This window comes from Polyodon spathula, chromosome 26, assembly GCF_017654505.1.
Source record: "Polyodon spathula isolate WHYD16114869_AA chromosome 26, ASM1765450v1, whole genome shotgun sequence".
Taxonomy (NCBI): Eukaryota; Metazoa; Chordata; class Actinopteri; order Acipenseriformes; family Polyodontidae; genus Polyodon; species Polyodon spathula.
In genome coordinates this window covers 7,073,613-7,094,600 of record NC_054559.1, presented here as the reverse complement: position 1 = coordinate 7,094,600, position 20,988 = coordinate 7,073,613, and the positions used below count along the sequence as shown (strand labels likewise).

Genomic DNA, 20,988 nt, shown 5'->3' with positions numbered 1-20,988 from the left:
CTTTCCAATGAGACCCTAAAGCAAGGGCACCTAGTCCTTAACCTCTTTACTTCCAACTGCTACCAGGAAAAATAATTATTTTCAATACCCTTATTAAAGAAGCAAGTAACTTCAAATGTATTTTATTGGTTGTTTCACATTTCCCTACAGTGTTATGAGGCTTGTAATCAATCTAAGTGGTTCTGTGTTCAGTCCCAGCACTTGGGATTGACCGTGCTTAAAGCCAGGTAAAGCAGATTTACATGGAAATGGCAATAACTCAATATTGGAGCAACAGAACCACTTAAAATGATTGAAAACACAATGCAATAGAAATTGAAAAATGACTTGCTTGCTCTCATTGATAACATCCAGCTGGAGAATCCGTATATTCTCTCTGGCTCAGTTTCTTGTTGCAGACCGGCCGGGCTACAGAAAGTAATATAGCCTGAACGTGCTGTTAAGGCCAGTGAATTTTTATATATCGCGGACACTGCAGTGGTGTCTCAGGAGATAGCAGATCTTCTGTAAAAGACCTCCAGTTGGAGGAAGGGTTCTACTCCAGGAAATTCTTGGTGCCCAAGCGGGCTAGTGGCCTCAGACCGATCCTTGACCTCAGGTCAACCTGTATCTGAGCCAAAGGAGGTTCAAAATGTTGACAGTACAACAGCTGTTGCAGCAAATCAGGCCAGGTGACTGGTTCACCACGATGGACATTAAAGATGCGTATTTCCACATCCCCATTAAACCAGCGCACAGGAATTACCTGCGGTTTGCCTTTCAACTTAGAGATCAACTTGCAAGTTCCATGTCTTGCCATTTGGCCTCTCCCTAGCTCCCCATGCCTACTTGAAGTGCATGGAAGCTGTCCTGGCTCTTTTGAGATGCGTGGCCCACATGGAACTTGTCACCGGCCACGTTCAACGGTTGGCTCTTATGGTGAATCATGCAAAGAGCCAGCTCACGCCTTCTCAGACAGCCTCCTATTTAGGAGTGTGCTTGGACTCTAGGTCCATGTGTCCACTCTGTTGGACGACAGAGTGCAGAGAATAGCTGCCTGTTTACAGCTCTTTCAGCTCAACAGAGTGGTCATGGTAGTGACGTTCCAGATACTTCTGGGCTTGATGGCAGCAGCTTCCCAGACCCTTCCATTGGGTCTCCTGCGCATGCGACCTCTACAGGCCTGGTTCAGCAGCAGGGTTTTCAGCCTGTGTTGAACCGCGACCGCCTATTGACAATGTCTCGTCTGTCTAAGGGTACTCTCTCTTGGTGGAAACGGCCTGCCCATCTCCGCCTTGGCATAACACTGGGCAGTATCACAAGAAGGGAGGTCGTCACCACGGATGCATCCAGCATGGCAGCTTCGTAGGCGTTATTTCAGGGCTACTCTCCATACCTTTAGTAGGTTCTACAGACTTAAGGCCATGGATCTTCAAAACCCTGGTTTTGGAACTACAGTGTTTTAACTGAGGCTTCTCAGTCGACTCTTACAACACAGGCATAGAGGTGAGTTTCTCCCTCAATGTTTTAGCCCTAGCTACTTATTATTGGGGTTCCGTGTGGCAATGCACAAGGCAGGTTTTGGGTCGTTAGGTGGTAAATACCCATACAGTAATGGTTACATTTCTATTACAGGGAACCAGGGTTATGATAATAACCTAAAGTTTTCCTCATTTCTGAGCACCTCAGTCCTTACCTGAGCACCCACTTCCTGCTATTCAGTCCTGGGTCTCTCATAAACAAAGATGAACAAAAATAGATAACACAAGTTTTGTACAGAAGAGTTCACAGTTGTCACTTGTCAAATATATTTTTGGCAGTGTTAGAAGCTGGTCAGCTGTAGTGTTTCTACAGTAGGATGTGTCAGTGTATGGTTATTTATTCTTATTCTCCACATGCGGATACATGCTGTGCACATGCAGTCCAAATGTAGTGCTGCATATCATAAAGTAACAGCAATGGAGCACTTCTCAGGATGTTTTTTTTTTTAATTGGTTGGTTACAATAATTCCTGATATGTTTAAGCAATAATGCACGTCTAATAGAAGTCCACTAGAGCTGGAAGTTGGTTGGCTGATAATACTGAATAGTTTTCTAATTAAGTTTACAACGCGTTTCATTGTCACGTTTAAATGGAATCTAACATCCCTGAATTAAATGTACATTATTTTCCAGCTACGGTTGAATTCTGAATGGGTATTTCAACAGGAAGAACCCATGTTGGTCCCAGCACTAACTTGTATTGAGAAATATACCCTTTTCTTATAAGAGTTAGTCAGTGAGTACTGCTTGTGCTGAAACATGCATTATCCCCTGGTGAGCTCCATCTCCTCTCTCCAGATACTATGAGTCACTCCGTCTTGTTGACAGGCAGCACTGCAAGGCTCTTGTGCTGGAAAGCTGTTGATTTAGTTTTTTTCCTCTCCTTGATTTTCAAATGTTGTGAATGCCTCACTACAATATTGACTGTGGCTTGAGTTGGGGAAAACAAACCCCCTACACTTTACTTTTAAAAATTGTTTTTAATTGAAACACCGGTAAAAATCGGGGGGAACAAATCTCATTCTACACGCCTTACACGTGGAATATGATGCGTAGCAGTTCAGATTTTTTAAGTTTAATGTCCTTGGAATGTATGTTGAAGCAGAGTCTGTGCAAGTCGAAGCCACATCCCAAGTTAGCTGGTGCTTTGCGAACGTTTGGGCAGTCGCTGTACTGACGGAAATAGGATCTACACAAGATATGAACATGACATCAGTACAAAACAAGCTAGGTTTATTCGCTTAAAAGGAAAAAAAATTGACAGAACTGGGTGGTGCAAGCCATCGGGAGACGAGTCAAAAATAACACTGGACATTTCCATCAACGAATTCCATAAGTTTACCAACGAAAGCATCACTATTTTCTGGCAAATATTTAAGATTAGGATTGTCGGCGTTAGGCAGTCATGGACAGACTGTACTGTCGCACGAAGTCACCGATACATACCTCTCTGCAGTAAACAGTGGCTGTCCAGCAAAGCACAGAGCTCTGACAAACTCATTAACACAGTCATTATGTGCTCTCTTCTTATTAAAGCGTGTGTAAAAGCTGCATAGATGGATTGCTTGTCTCTCAGTTCTCTTTATTAAGTTTAATGTGTTGCTTGTTTTGCATTGTGTTCTTTTATTGTCAGTGTGAATATGTACCTCAAAGCAGCAGTATTTGCAGCGCTATTCATCCTCTGCCTCATCTGACCCACTTCTGCTATTTTTGCTTTTTGTATATTTCAAAACATTAATTTTCTTTTCAATATTCATAAACTGATTTACGTTTTCTCCCCATTCCTTATCCAGTAAAAATATTATAGTTTTGTGGAAGTATTTCAATCAAATTTTGATCAAGCTAGTAGTTACTTTGACCAGCAATTGCCACAATAATCAGACTTTGATTGGCCAACATAATAAGGTGATAATGTGTTTGCGAAGTGACAACCACGTTTGAACATTGTTTGATCCTCTGACATCGAAATGTGTGCTGTGTCCTAGGATACAGTGTAGGTCTGCTTCTTACAATGTCGGAGTCAAAATAAAACAGCATTTTAATCAAAATATTGTGCATTTCTTAGAAAATACTGAATAATAGACAACAATCGAGTATAAGTCAGTAAAAAATGACATTGAATTAAAAAAAAATTTCGGTAAAATTCGGAATAAACTAGAAACGTGGAACACTAAAAATACTGTATCACAATTAAACAAAGTGATGTCCCAATCAAATGACATAAATAGCATTGGGAAGAACCGTCCAGAGTTGTATCCCGTTAAGCAGAAATCCTGATTAGGCAGCGGCAACTGTATAATAGAATACAGTTTTGTATAGTGGCAAAACTTTCCAAAGTAAAAACAATAGCCAGCAGAACTGTGATTAAAGCAACTGTATAGAAAAGAGAGAAGTCCAATCTTCCAACTGTTCCCGTATAAGATGATATATGTGTGTGTGTGTGTATATATATATATATATATATATATATATATATTATATATAATATATATATATATATATGATATATATATTTTTATTGTGTGACCACACTCCGAAAAATAATACACTTATGTCAATACTAAAGTTTGTTTTTTCAAATAATTTGGTTAGGAATTACGCAACTGCAACTCAGCTAATGCTTTACTTACTTGAGTAAACAGTAATTTTTCGATTTCAGCTTATGTCGCTAAGTGTAGTCAAGTGTCCTGCAGTCAACAGTAGTATGAAGGGAACTGATCTCTTCCACTTTGAGCAAGTTTTACGTCGGTACAATTCTTCTTTTTACTTACCTTCGATTAAGCGAAAATACCTTTTGATCGCATGTCGTCTGCCGATAGGTACGCTCGTCGTCGGTTTACCTTTAGTTTTCCAGCGACCCTTATATAAAAAACACATACAAAATATGTGAATTTTATTGTGTGTACTCACGACTAAATACTTATAGACCGTACACCTATTGTTAGTCTGCATTTATGAATTTCTGGCAATAAAAACCCAATCAGACGCCCTCCCCAGTATTTGGTTTTTGGATATAACCAACCTTAAACCATCTAAGATATAACGTTGGAATTTAACATTCATTAAATCATACATGTTAACTTTTGATATGTATTTATACAAACAATTAATAGGCTAAAACAAAAATAAATCAATAATATTGTTATTATGTTACATACATCGTGTTGTTAATATCCAAATAATTTGAAAATTGTATAATGTTCATTATAGGTTTATTAAACTTTTAAAATAACAATATCAATTAACAAACCAACTTAAGGAGAGATTTGTACGTAAAAGAGACCATGACAAACGAGCTGGAGACTCTATTTGCAGTTCTTGTACTTTATCGATGGTTCTGTGAATTTTCAAGAATAATATAGCTACCAAACACTTAAAAATATTATAAGATGGTGTCTAACACTGTGTTACATACTGTGAATGTGAGATGTACACTGTACATACATGTGGGGGGAGTCTGATAATATTACAAATGTTTAGGCAAAATCCATTCAATGACCTCGTCACATTAGGTATTCCATGCTGTTATTTATATTAAAGCTGTTACATAATAAATAATTTCGACATATATTATTATTTTTTAAGACTAATATCATCGTCAAAAATTTCATCAATAGACAAAAAGTAAATTAGTTATCAATTTTTCTTGTTTGTTACGAAAATATCGGCACCCCGGACAATTATTTATAACCAATGAAGCCTGTATATTTGTTTGGTTACCTTCTGACTGTTTGTTTGTATTTATGTATGTATGTATGTGTGTGTTTAATGGAGAGAGAGAGAATACATGTATGTCTTCAGTCATATGTGGTTTTCACGATCACATTGCCTTAAGTTCTAGCCAAAATTGTAGGTATTTATTACTGCCATAGCCTTATCTTTTTCACCTATTGATTAGCCCCATTGCCACTGTACTTTATGCATCCATGCATCCCTTCCTGCGATGTCATCGGGCAGTGTGTTCCGGGCTTAAGGTTACAAATTGTTAAAACAAGTGAATAAATCTCATTCATAACCACAAGTACATAAAAGTCTAAAATATTTTCATAACTACAAATATTGAATTATCTAGGTAGTCTCTGTATCGTCTGCGTCATAGCCGCGGTCTGTTAAGTTTTTGTTTCAAGTTATTATATAGTCTTTCATTAATTAAAACCCTCCTTTTCCAATTGCAAATTAAATTGTGACAATTAAATAGAGACTTGCTTTTAAATTCCCACACAAACATAAGAAATAGTTGTAAGAAGCACTGCTTGTTAAGATATTAACATTATTTTATAAATCAACATAATTTCGGAAATCACTTTCGCATGAGTATTTAATAATGAGATCGGCATAATGACCACTTGAAAGTGCCAAAATCAGTGCTACATAATGATTTGTTGGTTAACACTGGAGTTATCATATACAAACTTTTGAAAATCCTGCCGGCAGTAGCTTAACAATACATTTTTTTCACTTTTGCATGCTTTTAAGTAGTTCTTCTTGTAAATCCTCAAATCTTGTAATTTGGTATTATTACAAGAGGCTTGTGGGAGTTTGAGTTCATTTAAAGTAAGTACTCATTAACCAATCACTGCTTTTTCAATGGCTCTTGAGTTTTCCCTGTCCGTGTACTCTTCAGGTGACCTTTTAAAGTGAATGCAGGGATGCACCGAAAGCAAATATAAATACCAGTCAAAAATCAAATATACGTTTACCAAAATGTGTGTGTTTTTCATACAGTGAGTGGTTAACTCGCGGTACCTTCATGGTATACCGTGGTTGTCGTACAATGCAGCTCGCAGTGCAAATCCAACACTTTATTTTTCCAGCAAAGTGTGCCAGACGGCTTTTAGGAATTGATTGTTCTGTATACCATTGTTCCGTAACAAGGTGATTTCTGGGTGGGATTTGTTTAATACTCCCTTTCCTCTCCTGAGTACTGCATTAACAAGTGCACTGGGTGTTTTAAAATGAATTTGTTGATTGGCAACTAGACTACTAAAGCAACAAAATCTATATTAAAAAAAAAAACAAAAAAAAACCCATATTAAATGCTATTTAAATAAAAATGTTGCCGATTTTTTTAAATGTTTTTTTTTTTGCTTTAGTAGTCTCGTTGTCAAACAGCAAAAGTTTAAAAATACAGTAATAAATTCAACAGATGTAGGCTTACTTGTTTCTACTTTTCTTACATATCCTATGATAGTAGCAGCATTTTAAAACTAAAACTTAACAAAAAGATGCAATAATAACAACTATTCAGTTATAGTGTATAGGAGAATGTGAGCGCTCTGAAGTGATGGCAGCAGTGTACATTAGATAAGATTTACTGACAGTATTTTGTTAGCTGTTGATACTTTAGTTGGGATAGTATCTTTTGAATCTTTTGTCATTTTTTTAATGATGCAAAGATTTTTTTTTAAATGGATGAAAAATGACCTTGAAAGGAGCAAAGTGACCGAAGTGGGGGGCCGATACATGAAAAATATAAGAAAGTGGCATGTGGCAGTTTTTGCAGATATTTTACGGTGGTAGCTCCATTAAAGGTGAAACCTTTAAATAGTAAATATTTCCTTTTTAGCCATCACTCGTAGGCAGGATTCCCTGGCCTTTACCTCCAGCAATGTTAAACTATTTTGAAAAAGCTTCTGCTGTTCTGCAGGTAGCAGTACAGCTTTTGCCTGTTGGAATTCATTGACAGTCTGGAGAATTGCCTCCACGTGGGAGTCACTGTGTCACTGTGCTGGTTATTTTCTCCCGTCCGCCTCCCAATCCTACAGTGCTAATCTAGGTAATTCTGTCCCTACAGTGAGGCTAATTGTGTTCCGTTCTGTCAGGCTAATCTGAGGTAATTCACTCTCCACATTTAAAACTGTTACATTGTGTGCGTTGCACTCCTTGAGGGGGAGAGGAATACCCTTTTAGTACAGAGACTATTTAATGATCAGTTTGTCTTTGGAAGCAAATTGGGGAAAACTCTTCTCAGGAACAGAAGTTTACTGCAGGAGAGAAGCTCCTAACAATGTTCTAAGGGAGAATGACTTTGTCCAGAAAATAGGGTTGTATCCAGATTTCTTATTAAAAGCCCCCGAAGGTATTTTTTAACTCAGTAAAGTTCTATGTACTGTAGCAGTTCTGTAACTATATGATTGCACCGATAATTAGGGGTGTATTTCTTTTATGGCTTATTTCAAGGCATTTCACAGTCTAAAAATAGGTATTTCATGATTTAAACAATGTCCCTTACTATTTAAATGCTTACCTTAAAAAATTCAGTAAATGCTAAATTGTAGAATATTTCATTTTTTTCTGTCGACCTTTTAAAAACATTCTATTTTCACCATCTGTGAATTATCAAACAAAACAAAAACTATACAAAGCAATCTTTAGCAGAAATATTTATCGATCTTTGAAGCAGCCAGTGTCTTTTTCGTTGAAGACATTTTAAAGATCGTACAGTTCTATGTAGTGTGTTAAATCATGTTCTGGAAGCAAACCAAACCGGCTGCCAGGTTCCTAAATGCAGAGTAACAGGTAGTGCATCAATAACGCAAACCGTTGCTATATTTATTTTTAAGTGATAGTTGTATATTTACACTATTTCAGAATTGGGAATTTTCACAAAGAAACTACATATTCACGTCAGTGGGTAGGCTACATTTCACAGAAATTGTAAAATCTGTGATAAAAAATACAGCCTTACTGATATCGTTATAAACGAGGGCTTGTCTTATCATGGATGACTAAAAATAGTAAAGATCATTTCAAGGTCTTTTCTGTGTGTAGTGCAAACATATCCTGCACTTCATAAAAAAAATCATGTCTATAGTGAGGAGTTTTTTTTTTTTTTTTTTTTTTTGTATCATGCATAACATGTACAGCACAAAAATGAAAGTAGGCCAGCTTAAGGTACACTACAAAGCTAACACAGTGGTTCCAGCACATATGTATCAAATAAGCTGGAAGTGAGGCAAGGAAACTGAGAGCTGTCTTTAATCTTGAGCTGTCCTACCTGAAAGAGCAACATCGATGACCACAAATGTATTTTTTTTCTTCTTTAAACTGGACTTCACCTTGTTAATTTACGTTGTTAAACTTTTTTTTTAAAGTTTAGTCATCTCCAGTTTTTTACCCCGGTTTTCTCCCCAATTTAGTGTGCCCAATTATTATCTGTATCCTCGGCTCGCCGCCGCCCCGCCCCGCCCCGCCCCTCCCCTCCCAGCGACCCCTGTGGCCGATAGGGCACCTGTGGTTCTGCAGTGCAGCGGCCAGATCTTTGTTGTCCTCCAGCACTATATCTGGTGGCCTCGCTGTCGATCCGCAGTTTGAAAAATGACAGATTGGCAGGAGCACATTTCGGAGGATACGCGCTCCAGCCTCCATTCCCCAAGTTTGCGTGGGTGGGGGGGGGGGTTGCAAGCAGTGAGCCGAGGATACAGATAATAATTGGGCAAAAAATTGGAGCTGACTAAAATTAAAAATAAATAAATAAATAAATAGCTCTTAAAACCATGTTGGGGCAGGAATAAAATTATATGAAGTTTGAAAAAGAGTTTTACTTTAAAAACTACAACAGGCTGTCTGAAGTAGTATTAGGGGCTGCTTGACTCAAATCATTGAGCAAGTACCCACTGATCATTTCTATGAAAGTTTCCCCATAGTAAAAGCATAGCAAAGTTTAATAAATCATAGTGAAAGCATGGCAAAGCATAAGTAAGCTTCACAAAGCACAGAGGTATAGTAAAGCATAATAAAAAGCCTGACATCATTGTAGACTATGGTTTTCAAAGTGTAAAGCATAAGAAATGTCAGGTGTCATTTTGAAAGTGACTGCTTAGTTAGACACTGCTGAAATGTATATAATATTGAGATAGGGTGCTTGTGTACAGGTCGTAGTGTGTGTAGTATCTCTGTGATCGTCTCGGGGAGGAGGTGGGGGGGGATGTGAGCAAGGTGGAGCAGGATTGGGCAGAATGTTGGTGGCTAGTGGACCTGTAGAAATAATGTTTTCTTGCCAGAGAAAGAACCATTGTGTAGACTCTTAACACTGGGGCTTCCCCAAGGCAAGATTTACATTGTTTCTAAAACATCCCAGAAGCCCCTCCTAGTCACCAGTGAACTGAGCAGTCTTGCTAGCCATGAATTATTGAGCAGGCTCATTCAGCCAGCACTGAAGCATAACAAACTCATCTCTGCACTATTTCAACACACACCAAACAAACTGCTAGAACCCAGCTTCTCCCAGACAGTACAGTACTGAGGGATCTCCCCAGACAGGATGTGGTACAGTACTGAGGGATCTCCCCAGGCAGGATGTGGTACAGTACTGAGGGATCTCCCCAGACAGGATGTGGTACAGTACTGAGGGATCTCTCCAGGCAGGATGTGGTACAGTACTGAGGGATCTCTCCAGGCAGGATGTGGTACAGTACTGAGGGATCTCCCCAGGCAGGATGTGGTACAGTACTGAGGGACCTCCCCAGGCAAGATGTGGTACAGTACTGAGGGATCTCCCCAGGCAGGATGTGGTACAGTACTGAGGGATCTCTCCAGGCAGGATGTGGTACAGTACTGAGGGATCTCTCCAGGCAGGATGTGGTACAGTACTGAGGGATCTCTCCAGGCAGGATGTGGTACAGTACTGAGGGACCTCCCCAGGCAGGATGTGGTACAGTACTGAGGGATCTCCCCAGACAGGATGTGGTACAGTACTGAGGGATCTCTCCAGGCAGGATGTGGTACAGTACTCAGGGGTCTCCGCTCAGAACTGACTCTTAGTTCAATAAAGACACTTTGAAACTGCTGACTGATTTAAAGACAACATTGCTAGAACTGTCTTTGTGGAGTGTAAGCCAGCTGGGCTGGTTCACAAATTCTACAGCCTGATTAATTAAGCATGCAGACATATTTCGCAGTGACTGAGTATTGTAACTGCCTTGTGAAATATGGAGACATGCTGGGGGCAGAGAGCCAGCAATGAGAAGGTGGTGCTAATGACTGTTAAACACAACAAAAAATGTTTCACAGCCAGAAAGGATGACTGGACAGGGTCCAGGCAGCAGATATCACAGCTAATACAGAGCTGGATCCGAGCCAGGCTGGGAGGAGCCAGGGACGCAGCGACAGCAGGGTGGCACAGCACACACTACATAGGGCAGACAAGACCCTGTTTCAATGGACACACTGTCAGAGTGGCACAGCCCACACTACACAGGGCAGACAAGACCCTGTTTCAATGGACACACTGTCAGAGTGGCACAGCACACACTACACAGGGCAGACAAGACCCTGTTTCAATGGACACACTGTCAGAGTGGCACAGCCCACACTACACAGGGCAGAGAAGACCCTGTTTCAATGGACATACTGTCAGGCCTACAAAACGATGGAGAACCAGTTCAGGATTTTGTTCTAATCAGACCCAAAAATAAATACATCACTAAACATATTTTATTGATCTGTTGTCTGGTAGTTCCATTCGTACAGTTTTCAGAGAACACCTACATTTTATTTTTATTTTTTTTGTGAAATATATGTTGCTTGTATTCAGGAAGAGAGGAACAAGCAGTCTTTTATTAGCAATGGCGTGGTCTTTTTAGCTTAGATGACTGTTAGAAACATGGTCATCAGTGATAATACGATTATCAACCATCACTTTTCAGTATAATAAATAATCACGACTGATATCAATATTATTGTTCCAACCCTAGTGCACAGATGGCCCTAATTTTATATTTTCTCCCTGGTGATGGAGTGCTGGAATTGCTAGCATGTTAATTCCTACTGTACTGTCAGTGTTGCTTGCTAGTTTTATAAAATTGATATTGGAGAAACTGGGAGCAGTCTTTGCCCTTGCTTCAGAATCTGGCCAAACGTGTTGAATATAAAGACTTTAATATAGTGGCCTGTAGCTTATTGGCAGACCCATTGTGCTACTGTTCTCCACTTGTGATCTGTTTGTTTGGGAAATCCAGGGCTCATGGATTGTAATTGTGCATATGGATTTATGCCCTGCGTTTTTTAAGATGAAGGGGTTTAATGAAGCTGAACTACAGTAAGTGCAATTTTAAACGTTTAGGACGCATGCATTACACCGCTAACGTGCTGCAGTACGTCAGCAAGGCTTCCTGGTCACTGTACACTGCTAACATGTGCACAGGCACAAACTGCTTGTGGTGTTCAAAAATCAATGGACCATTTATTTTCTTAATTAAATTCAATGGGATGATCATTCGGTAAACCATGTTACCATTAGAACATAAGAACGTAGGAAAGTTTACATACGAGAGGAGGCCATTCAGCCCATCTTGCTCGTTGGTTGTTAGTAGCTTATTGATCCCAGAATCTCATCAAGCAGCTTATTGAAGGATCCCAGGGTGTTAGCTTCAACAACATTACTGGGGAGTTGGTTCCAGACTCCCACAATTCTAGGTGTAAAAAAGTGCCTCCTGTTTTCTGTGCTGAATGCCCCTTTATCTAATCTTCATTTGTGACCTTTGGTCCTTATTTCTTTTTTCAGAATTTTGAAAGCTTGAATCAGATCGCCGTGTAGTCTTCTTTGTTCAAGACAGATCAGGTTATTTTAGCTTGTCTGCATATGACATGCCTTTTAAACCCGGAATATTTCTGTTTGGTCTCTGTGCAGTCTTTCTAGAGCAGCAATATTCTTTTTGTAGCATGGTAACCAGAACTGAACACAGTATTCTTACTGTTGATACGAACGAGTCCTGCAAAGACTGTGAATGGCATTTCTGACATGAACACATTGTATCCCAAATCAAAACGTTCAATCCCGTTGTCCAGCTTCCATGTGGCATATCTGGGTATCCATCGGTGTATCTTTTTTCAATGCAGTCACAGCAGCAGACAAACGCCTGCTAACCTTGCAAATTGTTACTGTGAGACTGGATCTGAGGTCAAGTAAATGTTGAATACCCAAAAAAACAGCTGCTGTATGATCTACAAGTCTGGGAAACTGACATTTTGTTATTATCATGAAGCCAGATTAAGTCTTTCTTCCAATCCACTATATTTTCGTCTTAATTTTTTTTCATAATTTCTTTCTTTATCACTATTGATTTAAACAGTTTACTTTTGGCTTATTGGTGCAGTTGTTTGCTTAGTTGGTACAAATTGCCATGTCGAGGTAACGAGTATTAACAACACCTCAGTACGCAGTCTCAGATGCTGACTGTACAACAAAGACGATGTGCGCCGTTCAATTACGCCATTATTTGGGGGGGGGGTATGTTTTCAAAAATGGTTTGTAATTATTTTTATTTATTTTTTTAAGCTTTTTGGCACACTGAACCATGTACTGCGTTCATATGCTGTATACGTTATACAGTTAAAAACTACCAGCCCAATGTATCCGAGTATCTTGTTAGCCTTTTTTATAGCTTCCCCACATTGCCTAGATGAAGACATTTCTGAGTCAACAAAAACTCCTAGGTCTTTTTCATAGATTCCTTCTCCAATTTCAATATCTCCCATATGATATTTATAATGTACAGAGCAGCATTTTGATGCTGCCTTTAAACTGAAGGAAATCAATATGTGAATTGAGCCCCAAACCTTTGCTAAATTGATTCTGGTGATTAATTATCTTGAGGCAGCATAACAATACAATAATAGCTTTTAACAAATGAAATAAATAAGTACATCATCAATATTTATTTATTTTATTAATAGTTTTAAAAATATATATTTTAAAGTTTCTTTATAGTTTAATAGTATATCACCTTCTCACACTGAAATCATTAATACTGAGCAGCTGTTCACTATTCCTGACACCAGACAGCGTGATCAGTGTTGTTATTAATTGGGAGAGTCAATGTAAATTAGGGCTATATATTACTAATTAATAGGATATAAATAGCATATTTTAAATATTGAGAACTGAAATATAATTTTGTACAAAATAAAAATAAATATCTTGAATAAACCTAAACACATGTTTATTCAAGATGCTTTTTTTATTTTGTAAGATTTGTATTATCACAATGATTTAGATAATTAAGAATCAGTATAAATTAAGCAAGTGCTTAGTGCTCAATTCATGTGTTTATTGCTTTCAGTTTAAGGGCAGCTTAAAAACCATGTCCCGTCCCAAAGTGTTCCGCGATTATGGGGCTAGGTGGCAACCCTAGTAGGGGTCTACCTAAATTGCAATTTTGCAGAAATGGTGAAATTGAGGGGTCACTGAGAAATGCACCTCTTTTAGGGGCCGATGCATATGAACAAGTACGGAGAGAGAGAAAAAAAAAAAGAAACCTTGTTTAGATTAACTACTGCACAACGCAAGAGACGTAAACTACGCATCTTCCTTCTGTAGAAGCTATTTTTTTTTAATACCTTCGTTGTCCTGTAAAAAACAAACAAACAAAAAACGCCCACAAATAATTTACAAAAAAAATTCTCCAAAGCGGTTAACGTTGTTGTTTACTATTCAAATTAGAACAAAGTTTTAATCAGCCTATCAGTGTGTCTGTACTGCTTTTCTGTGACCAATACTGGGCAGTAGGGGGTGGGACAAAGTTGATGCTGCATTGTTTTGGTTTAGGTTGCTAAAATCTAGTTTTCAGCATTGGAGAGAAAATAGTAGAATTGCTGCATACATTGTCTTTATTGAAGTATGCCAGATGCCCTTGGGTAACCAAGTTTTGGGGCTGTTTCTAATCGAGTTCCACATCTGTATAACTTGGCAAAGCTTTGCCTCAACACCAATTCAGTGGAATGTGCAGTTTCAATGTATGGGCAAGTCAACTGCAGGGGGATGCTGCTTGCTTGCCTTTAGCAGATGACAACACTCTGTTTTAGTAAGGAAGCAAGTACCTCTATTTTTAGGCTTTATAGTGTTCTAAAATACTGTCTGCTTAGGCTTATTTAATGTTTAAACAGGTCCGCGAAATCCAAATTTTATTCCACAACCCACCCGTGAAAAATACGTGAATTTACCACGATTTAAGTAGACCCCTACATATTGGTAATTTTCCATTTTTGATCGTATTATAATTTCCATAAGTTTACATGTAATAGAAGCCAGGCTTATTGGTCTGTAATTACCTGGTACGGTTTTATCTCATGTTCATTTTCAACAGACTACTTAGGTACACTGCATTGTATGACTTTTTTTAAGAAATAAAAAAGTATTAATTTTTGAAGATGCAAACCCACTTTTTTGTTTAAAAGCAACAAAGTGAGCAACTCTGTATATATGTGAAGATCACAACCGATAGTACGGTAACATACGATCTGTGTTCATTTATGTGCTCTCACAGCTACAAAATACAAATCTCATTCTCTGACCTGCATAGCTACACGTAAATGCTGCTTGCATACTGTATTTTTTTTTTTTTTTTTTAATTGAGTGACAAATTTATTTTTAGTTATTTTCTCTCAATTTGACATGTTCAGTTATGTTTTTTCTCATTACCGCAGCGGGTCCCCACACAGCACAGACATTCTGAGGGCATGTGAGCGTCCTCCCATCTCACAAGCCTAAAGCCAGAATCGCTTTTACGCCGAGCAATCCAGAGCAGAAGTGGGTGGGTTACCGATCCCGGAGAACAGAGAGGAGCCTTGATCAAGACAGGCTCCCATAAATCATTCCTATAGAACGTACAGTATAAAAACAATATCAATTAATTACCTGTAGAAGAAAGCACAAATTGTTTTGGCCTGACAACATTTTGGGATCAATTCGACACTAAGAACTAGACAAGCCGTGGCCTCTTGTCGTTTGTACATTTTTCATGTTTTTAGTAGAGATGTCAAGCGATTAAAAAAAATATATTGCAATGAATCTTGCGATTTAAAAAAAAAAAAAAGTCTTAGTTAATCTGGGTTTTAATTGCATATTGAATTGATACAATTACTAGATCCATCTAATTTAAATTAGTTGTATTACTGATGCTATTATTATTATCCTTAACTTTAAATAAAATTGTTTGAAATGTATTTATTAAACCAGGAAACGTACCCATTGAGACCGTCAGCACAATATACAAGGAACAATAATATAGAAATTACAAATACAACTGTGGCAGGAAATGGCATTGCGGTCACTCAGACCAGAAGGAACAACAACAACAACAGGTGCGTACGGTGCAGAGAACAAAAAATCAATAAAATATTTAAACAAAAATAAACACTTGCTCGCAGAGCAAAAATAAAACAATTAAAACAAGTCACGAACACAAAATAAATTACACATACAGGTCCGGCTGGGCAGTAGCCTTCACGGATCCTTACATTCTTTTAAATTTAGTTTCTCCTCTCTCCTCACTCGCTCTCGTTTCTCCTCTGAACACCCACCTGGAATGCAGAGAGCTGCAGGTATTTATACAGGTGACTATCTCCCGATTAGCAACAAATTAATCACTTAACTAATTCGGGAGATGGCCACCTTCCGCACGAGTTTTAGAATGTGGATGGGACTTCCCATCCACGCTGCAAAGCAATAACAAAACTAAAGCACAGCTGCGCTGTCATACAAAATAATAAACAAACAAAACACACTACAGTTCGCCGTCATCTATAAACAAAAATATAAAACAATAAACAAGTACAAAATAACAGTGGCGGAGGGGGAAGACCCCAACACTGTACAACTGTTACAACAACCACACAATAAAACGTGCGGTTCAAGCTTGATCAGCAGTATCACGATAAATAGGATGTCTATTTTTAAATGTGATTGTGGACTTTTAAATAAAATGATAAATATGTAGCTACAGTAAACACTTCTAGGAAATTAACTGTCCATACGAGCAAAAAAAAGCAGCAACGCAGCCTCTTTTAAAAAAAAAAAAAAAAAAAAAAAAAAAAAAAGGCTGCGTTTTTCATACTTAGCTTGATTGGTGGGCTTGTATTGTTGTTTTCTGTAGCAGAAGAGCTGCTAGTGTATTTTGAGAAGCGAAGGCGTGTTTAGCACGCAGCAGACTAGATGTACTGGTGTGTGGTATAGTCAGCATGATTTTAAAAAGGGGCAACATAAGAACTACCATAAAAACCAATGTACAAGTTTCACCGGTGTGTAAGTCCCCCTCCCCCTTTTTGAGACAACAATTTAAAGAAAAAGCCTATAGGTCACACCAGGGTATAAGTCGCTCCCCCCTTTTTGGGACCCCCTAAAAATACCTAGAATATAGACTTATGCAAAGGTTTTTACAGTATGTTGCAAAATGATTTTGAAAGTCTGATTTAATGTAACAGCATCACTTGATTTATATTGTTAAAGCATCAACAAGTGAATACACAACCCATTTCATCAAAACCTTTTGAAAGCCAGGTACTTAGTGACTTAAATCAGCTTTTAGAAATCACATTACGACCTAGTTCTTATTTCACCTCTTTTGAAAATCATGCTGTGTGATACTGGAAGTCACTTTAACAGTAGACAGGTAAGCGTTTTTCTTTCCAAAGAGCCATCAGAAAGTTTAAAAAAAAAAAAAAAAAATAAAACGTCCTATTCTTTTTTAGTGCTTTGTTCCATTATGTGGTTCAGTGACAAACTTTCTATTTAAACAACTGCACACAGACACTCAGTCCAATGTTGCCACGGCCGGGATTGAAGTTTGGTGCTCCGAAAGGCTCAAAACACAAGAGTGCGATTTAACGCTCATTAAGCAATTACCACGTTAATCGCAGTTTAACTGTGATTAATTGACAGCCCTAGTTTTTATATAACACTGAAATGTTTGTCTGCTTGGCTGATATCTCTGTAGACGCTGCAGCACTGACCTCTCTCCTTCTCTATCTCTCCTGCAGTCACTCTCACTCTCCTGGCTCCATGGCTGCAGCAGTGGGGAGCAGCGAGTGGTCCTGTGGACGGTGTACCTTCCTGAACGCTGGTGGAGCTCCCCGCTGTTCCATATGCGAGGCACCCCGTCAGAAACCTGACCTCAACCAGATCCTGCGTCTCAGTAGCACTGAGGAGCAGCGCTGGGCCTGCCCTCGCTGCACCCTCAATATCCCCCATGGGTCCAGCACCTGCACTGTCTGTAGCTTCGGACTTGGAGCCAGTCCAGGCCCCTCCCCGGGCACTCCCAATGGGATTCTCCCCCCACAAAACATGCCTACCTCCTCCACTTCCTCTAACTCCACCACCGTCCTATTGGAGCCCCAAGGGCAGGTACCTCCCAAAGATGAGCTCCGGAGACCGGTGAGCAACGGAGAGACTAGTCCTGGAGACCTGCTGCTTCTCTCGGGCTGGGCTTGCCCACGCTGCACCCTGCACAACACGCCTGTCGCTCTCTCCTGCTCTGCCTGCGGCGGGCCTCGCAAGCTCTCCCTCCCCAAAATCCCTCCCGAGGCTCTGGTAGTGCCGGAAGTCTTGACGCCTGTGGCTGGATTCCCCACGGCTACCAACAGTGGAGGCCCGCTCCTTATCGACCTGACCGATATAGATTCCCCTCCTGCGACAGTGACTGTGGAGCCCCCTGAAACTCCACGGTCTGGTTCCTCTACTTCATCAACCTTTACCCCCCTCTCCTCCCTCCTGCAGAACAACCCAGTCCCTCGAAGCCGCAGAGAGGTGCCTCCTCAAGCGCCACATCCGGGATGGTCCCCTAATCCAGCCCCCAGCCCCACCCCTTCCACAACTGCCGCAACCACCTCCCAGCGGCCTCCCAAACCTCCACCCACCAGTTCCAAGCCCGCTCAGCCCCAGCAGCCGCCCCCCCAGCAAGGGGAAGCCTTCCCGGGCAAGCGGCTGAGTGTCTTCGATGAGGAGGACATGCAGGTGTGTCCTTCCCCGATTCCTCCACCCACTTCTGGCTCCTCCCCCTCCCTCTCCTCCCTCTCATCTTCCTCCACCTGGAAGTGCAGCTCCTGCTCCTTCAACAACTCCTCCAACGGCTCCAAGTGCGAAGCCTGCCGTTCCTCCCGGGGAGCCAGCGATTTGATCGACCTGACGGGGGAGTCTGTGCGATTCACCCCCGCCAGCCCGTCCAGCCCAGACTTCAGCACCTGGTCCTGCTCCAAGTGTACCCTTCTCAACTCCACAGAGGCCCCCAAGTGCAGCGCCTGTGGGTCATCCAAACTGCATGGCTTCCAGGACTACCAGCAACGCTGCCCCCAGTGCGGATCAACAGGCCCCGTCTGCAGCTCCTGCCCTGGGACCAGCCATGGCAAAGCAGGGCCCCGCAAACCTGCTCGGCTTTTCACCTCCTCCTCATCTTTGACCTCCCTAAACGCTCAGGAGAAGGCTGATCAATGGGCCTGCCCAGCCTGCACCCTCCTCAACGACTTGAAATCCAAGCACTGCGCTGCCTGCCACACTGCTCAGCAGTACTTCACCCTGCGTAAGGGGGCCAAGCCCCTGAAGAGACGGGAGAGCATGCACGTGGAGGCGAGGCGGCAGAACGATGAGGGAGAGGCCAAGGAGCTCTTGGAGAACATTGTTGGATTCTGCAGGGAGGTAGGTGTGGTTGTAACAGCCCATTAAAATCTGTGTTCAAATGAAAGTACATATTTGCTATAACTTGTGTTTCTTTCAAAACTGCACATTTGAGACGTATGTAGCCAATGGCATTGCTTAACAGGTTTCTGGAATTATTTAGCTACAAGCATTTTAAGAAAGGTGATGTCTAGAGTGTGGAGAGCCCAACTGTGGCCGAGGGGAGTGGTGTGATTGGTTGATGTAATGTCTTGTCAGACAGGACTGAGGAGTCCCTTTGTCTTCTGCTGTAATCCATTTGTGTCCACACAAACTCTGAGTTGTGGATGAGAATGAAGCATGGCTATTCATCAGGAAGGCTGCTTTTCAGGATGCTTTGCTGTGCTGCCATGAAGAAAACTATTTCTAACTGCAATTAAGTATGCATATATCAGGATACATATACACACATTTGTTCAGTTTATAATAGCACCAATACCCTCTGTAGCGTATAGATAAGTGCCCTTACCTTCAACGATCTTTAAAACACAAATTAAATAGAAACGGTAATTGCATGAAATGGGAATAAGGTATTGTGCTTGTTCTATTGCTTTAATTTAGAAACAGAAGTAGTTTTATTATATATTTCATTTGTTATTATATAAAAGCAAACGAACAGAAACATGGACAAATGACAGTAAAGTGAAATCAGGTATTATTGAAACCGAAATATAATTTGATAACAATAGTAGTACATCTTAAACTGAAATTGAACAATTCTGTAAAATAGAATAGAAGTAAGAATTGAACTCACAGTGCATTGTAATGCTGGGCTGGTTAGAGGATTTCTTGTCGGTCTGTCAGACACAGCAGTGTGGGTGCGAGTGTGTCTGTCAACTCAGCTAGATTTTCTCCTTCCTCTGGAACAGTTGCTTCTCTGATGGCAGCTGAGATGACAATAACCACTTGACTGTAACCTTGACTTGATTGCTTTCTGAAGGGGCAGTGATGTGCCTCTGCCATTCAGCTGCATCCACCAGAGCATTCTTTTCAACAGCACTAATCTTGTTTGGGAGCAAAATAAATTTTAACATTGCTTGCTTGATTTTGTACCAATCTGCACCAAAGTTTTATCATACTCTCCTTGCCTCTAGACATTTTGGATTGTATTTGCCTTTAATCTGATAAACCCACGGGTTTTCTTTCAAGTATGAAATGTAACCAAACACCTGAATACTTTATACCAAAGCTGGTCTTTGAACTTGTGACGCAGTCATGACCCCACCCCTGAGGAATCGAAAGGACTGCAGTCACAGATCTCACGCCAGTTTTCCTTTTAAGACTGACCTGATCGGAGAGCCTTGTTCAGATAAGTACATTGATGCTTATAAATTTCACATTTTATGTGTTTTTACACATTTTATATGTGATATTTAAGCAAATCACTGTAATAATTTTTCTATTTACGCATTTTCGTGTGCACTACAGCCTGTTGTTAGTTACGCGCTTCGGCCTTATGCCCCACCTGAAGCCAGCGGCTTGTGTTGCTACTTTGTGCTCTCCCCCCAGGCTGTATTGCTACAGCTGTAGCTTATTTTCTTTCTTGTTTTTGCTAATTAGCACCATACGAGATGTTTTTATATTATTTATGTTATTGTTAAATTGCTGTTTTGTGTTAGTTTGTTTCTTACAGATGCCACACACAGGCCTGTCTGTAACGTGGTGCTCCTCACACATGCAGTCAGCAGCACTGCGCAGGCACGAGATACTCGCTTTGGCTTGTTGTTGCTTGCAAATACAACCACATTATCTCAATGCTGTTTTGGTGACCAGCTATTTTAGCATCCCCGGGGCTGAGGCTACCGCACCAGTACTGAACCGACCCCGTACTGAACCGGTACGGACCTGGTGTTGAGGACATCAACCAACCCAGTACCGTCCCGGTGTCAGGGCCACCGAACCCTTACCGAAACAGTACCGATGTCACTGAACAGGTTTCGAACCGTGTTGCTTTTGAAGAAGGTGCCGGTTAATTGCTGCTTCTGCGAATTTTGTGCCCCTTTCCCCCACGTGCGCTTGAGAAGAGGTTATCCCACTCTAAG

General features: G+C 40.4%; 1 protein-coding gene across 1 annotated transcript in view; it reads left to right on the top strand.

Annotated features, from left to right (window-relative positions):
- Nucleotides 1-20,988, top strand: part of LOC121300593 (calpain-15-like) — a 78,654-nt gene that overhangs the window by 33,522 nt on the left and 24,144 nt on the right. Inside the window, exon 2 of the mRNA XM_041229197.1 lies at nucleotides 17,278-18,928. Coding sequence (XP_041085131.1) covers nucleotides 17,300-18,928 — 1,629 coding nt within the window. The 5' untranslated portion in view covers nucleotides 17,278-17,299. The remainder of the gene's footprint in view (nucleotides 1-17,277; nucleotides 18,929-20,988) is intronic.